Below are 3,160 nucleotides of genomic sequence, written 5' to 3' on the forward strand. Positions count from 1 at the left end.
CCCCCCCCCCCCCCCCCCCCCCCCCCCCCCCTCTGTGTAATCCTAGATTCTAATTCACCCTAATGATTATTTTTCCAACACACTCTCCCTCCTCTGCGCTCTGTGTGCCTTAAGCGGCTTTTCCCCTCAGAGCTCCTCTGCTCTTCAAGAGAACAGAGGTTTCCCAGTCACCTGAGATCTGATGTGAGGGTTTACTTTGCCTTCGCATCACTGCGATCTGTACGTTTGCTAATGTACTACTCGTGCACTAAGGATGCACAAGTAGCCACGGTGTATACTCTGAGTGTTGTATGAGAAACAACTGGAAAGTAACCCGGCCTCTGCTAATGTCTTCACAACTTGAGGGTTGGCCGGCAGTGGCCAGGAAAAGCGTATGTGTATGAATATCAGATTTGCAACTCAGGAAATGGGAAAAACTGTGAGAACATGATCAGGCGCCCAAAACTAAACTGAACCCGGGAGCCCTCGTCCTCACCGGGATGACTTCAGCTCGCTACAGAGCTTAGAGAGGCTCAGGTCATACATTTTTTTTGGTTTTGGAAATGAAGTCAAGTCTAGATTTTGTGTCTGTCTGAAGATATATGAAGTCTGCAGAGCATCTGAGACTGCAGCTAAGGTCCAAGAGTGGCTGCTTGTTAATAGCAAACCCAAACGTGAGTCCGTTCGTGCGTGCGTGTGTGTCTGTCTGTTGTTCTTTTGGGGTTGTTTAGTCCTGCACACCTGTCTATTTGACCAGGTCCAAAGATCTCTCCCCACTGGCCCCCAAAACACACACACACACACCTACATACCGGATGGCCAGATTACAGGGCACAGGAAAACCATCTGCAGCAGAGGCTCAATTACACACAAACATCAGCGTCCTGCTGGCCTTTACTGGGACACGTCTGTTTACTTCGGGTTGAAGTGAACTGTCATCTCAGGTCAAACTCAGTGGTGGCACACAGCTTCTCCCATCATGCCCTTGGTGGCTCTTACCACCTGCCCAATTAAAATGCACTAATCCTGCTCTTCTCTTGGATTCTCCCCCCCCCCCCCTCTGTCTTTCATCTCTCAGGGTGTGTTCATGAAGAACAACTACCAGGCGGCATACAACCAGATGGACATGGGCAACTCCAACTACTTCTCCTTCAACATGGCTGCTTTGGCCTCCATGACCAACCAGCAGCTGGAGGTAAGTAATGAGCTCCACATGCCCCTCTCCTGCCTCCCCCCCCCACGGCATGGCGCCCCAAATTCCTCAGTCCCAACTGCTAATTGTGACAACAGTCTCTGAGCCGGCGCTCCTCCGACCAGCAGTTCGTAATACGCCGTGTCTGGGGCAGCAGCTATTTATACACCGTGGCACATCTGAACGAAGGAACAGATAAACCGTCCAAGAATATGTGTTTTTAATAAGGACGGTGAAATGTAGAAATGCTGTATGCTGACTTCAGTTCTAGTTATCGTGCCATGTGAGCAATTATGATGTTGCAGCTGTATCTTTGTAAAAAGACAGACTTCTACAACATGTAGAGTTGATTCCAAAAACATGCTGATGGAGCTAAAACTACCGCCATATATGTTAGGATTTGAAAGAGGAGAGGAAAAAAAAGGATTCTGATGAGCGACGATAATTGGCCAGGCTGATAATCTGTTAACCCCAAGAAAATGTTGTTCTATTAATAGCCACAGTTATGTATCCATTGCTTTTTAGTAAAAATGAGAAAAGCTAACCCGTCTTCCTCATTCGTCTTTAGGACCTTATAAACCAGGGGCGACAGAAAGTCATTGAAGCAACAAATTCGCTGAAGACTCTGCCACGGGAGTCACTGGAAGATACAATCGCCAGACTGGTGAGTGATGTAGTCCATAACTCTTCTTAGAGAGGAATCTTTATTTGTCCCACAGATGAAGTGCTGCTAATGAAGCCACGTTTCTGTGTACAAGTGCAGTGATTCCTAGTTGTGATGGTGGCTGAGGTTAACATGTGTGGGCTCTCCTTTCTCCCCACAGTGGAAGGAGAACCCAGCACTCACAGAGACTCAGGTCCAGTCTCTGGCTCTGGGTCACCAGGCCAGTCTGGAGCTGGAGATCAAGCGCAGGGAAGCTGTGTACCGGGACGTCCTCACCAGGCAGCAGACGGTAAGAAGGAGGAGATACGTTATTGTATGATCATTAGTACTATGAACACTATGATCTACATGTACTTTGGACATGGGATATCTTTGATTGTTCTCATGTTACTAATTGAACAATAGTAGTCTTACTGTAGTTATTTTAACCTCTCTGTTTGTGTCTGCCCAGCTGATGATGTACGTGCAGAAGCTGATCACCAACAGGAAGGTGCAGGAGCAGCAGCTGGCCATGGCCAACCAGGCCAACTACCTGAACCAGCTGGCCATGCAGAACGGCATGATGGGAGTGGGAGGCGGCGGGCTCAGTCAGATGGACCTGGTGGGGCTTTACCAGCAGCTCCACGGCCTGGGCTCCCCTCAAGGCATGGGCAAGAATCCTGGGCCCTCCAAGGGCCTGTAGGTCAGAGGGACTCTTCCTCAACCTCCTCCCCCCTCCCCTTTACACCCCACCCCCCCCCCCACACCCCACACCCCACCCTCCACCCCAGTCAGCTAGCTGACCCAGTTCTCTGTGACAAACGTACTGTGACACCACTGCTCAGAGCTGAAACAATCTGGTGCACCAAGCAGAGGGCGGAGTAGTTCTGAGACCAGGCTGCTGTCGTCTGGGGCCTCGCGTGGGATAGACTCTCAGTTCTTTATCCTGTAGTTCACTGAGAGGAGGTGGAATATAGTGTATAAATGACTGTGTGAAAGTGGTCAATTAGGCATTTCAACAGGAAAAAAATGTATATACCGCCTTAATGTTATTCAAGTTCTATATCTTCATTTTTCATGTATTTAAAGACAAACAAATTTTACCCCCAATGCTCTTAAGCATTGTATTGTTTTTCTCGTAAAAGAGGGTGTCCTTATGATTTGAACTCAGTTTTTTTTATACTGTTTTAAATGCCGAGGTAAACCCGAGTGGGACCAGTGTCGTCGGTGACGGGACTCACTGATGTAAAGCTCTATGTGATTATCAGCCCCAGTAGATTCCTTCACCAATCTCTAACAAAGCACACCGCTGATGGTGCTGCTAAGTCCTGCTCTTTTTTTTCGGG

At 48.5% G+C, this 3,160-nt stretch overlaps 1 protein-coding gene across 1 annotated transcript in view; it reads left to right on the top strand.

Moving 5' to 3' along the window:
- The window catches only part of atrx (ATRX chromatin remodeler), a 31,642-nt gene extending 28,482 nt beyond the window's left edge, over positions 1-3,160 (top strand). Inside the window, exons 31-34 of the mRNA XM_031857872.1 lie at positions 1,058-1,174; positions 1,740-1,835; positions 1,996-2,124; positions 2,287-3,160. Of these exons, the coding sequence (XP_031713732.1) occupies positions 1,058-1,174; positions 1,740-1,835; positions 1,996-2,124; positions 2,287-2,517 (573 nt within the window). The 3' untranslated portion in view covers positions 2,518-3,160. The remainder of the gene's footprint in view (positions 1-1,057; positions 1,175-1,739; positions 1,836-1,995; positions 2,125-2,286) is intronic.

This window comes from Anarrhichthys ocellatus, unplaced genomic scaffold (genome assembly GCF_004355925.1).
Source record: "Anarrhichthys ocellatus isolate YVR2014 unplaced genomic scaffold, GSC_Weel_1.0 scaffold19, whole genome shotgun sequence".
NCBI classification, from domain to species: Eukaryota; Metazoa; Chordata; class Actinopteri; order Perciformes; family Anarhichadidae; genus Anarrhichthys; species Anarrhichthys ocellatus.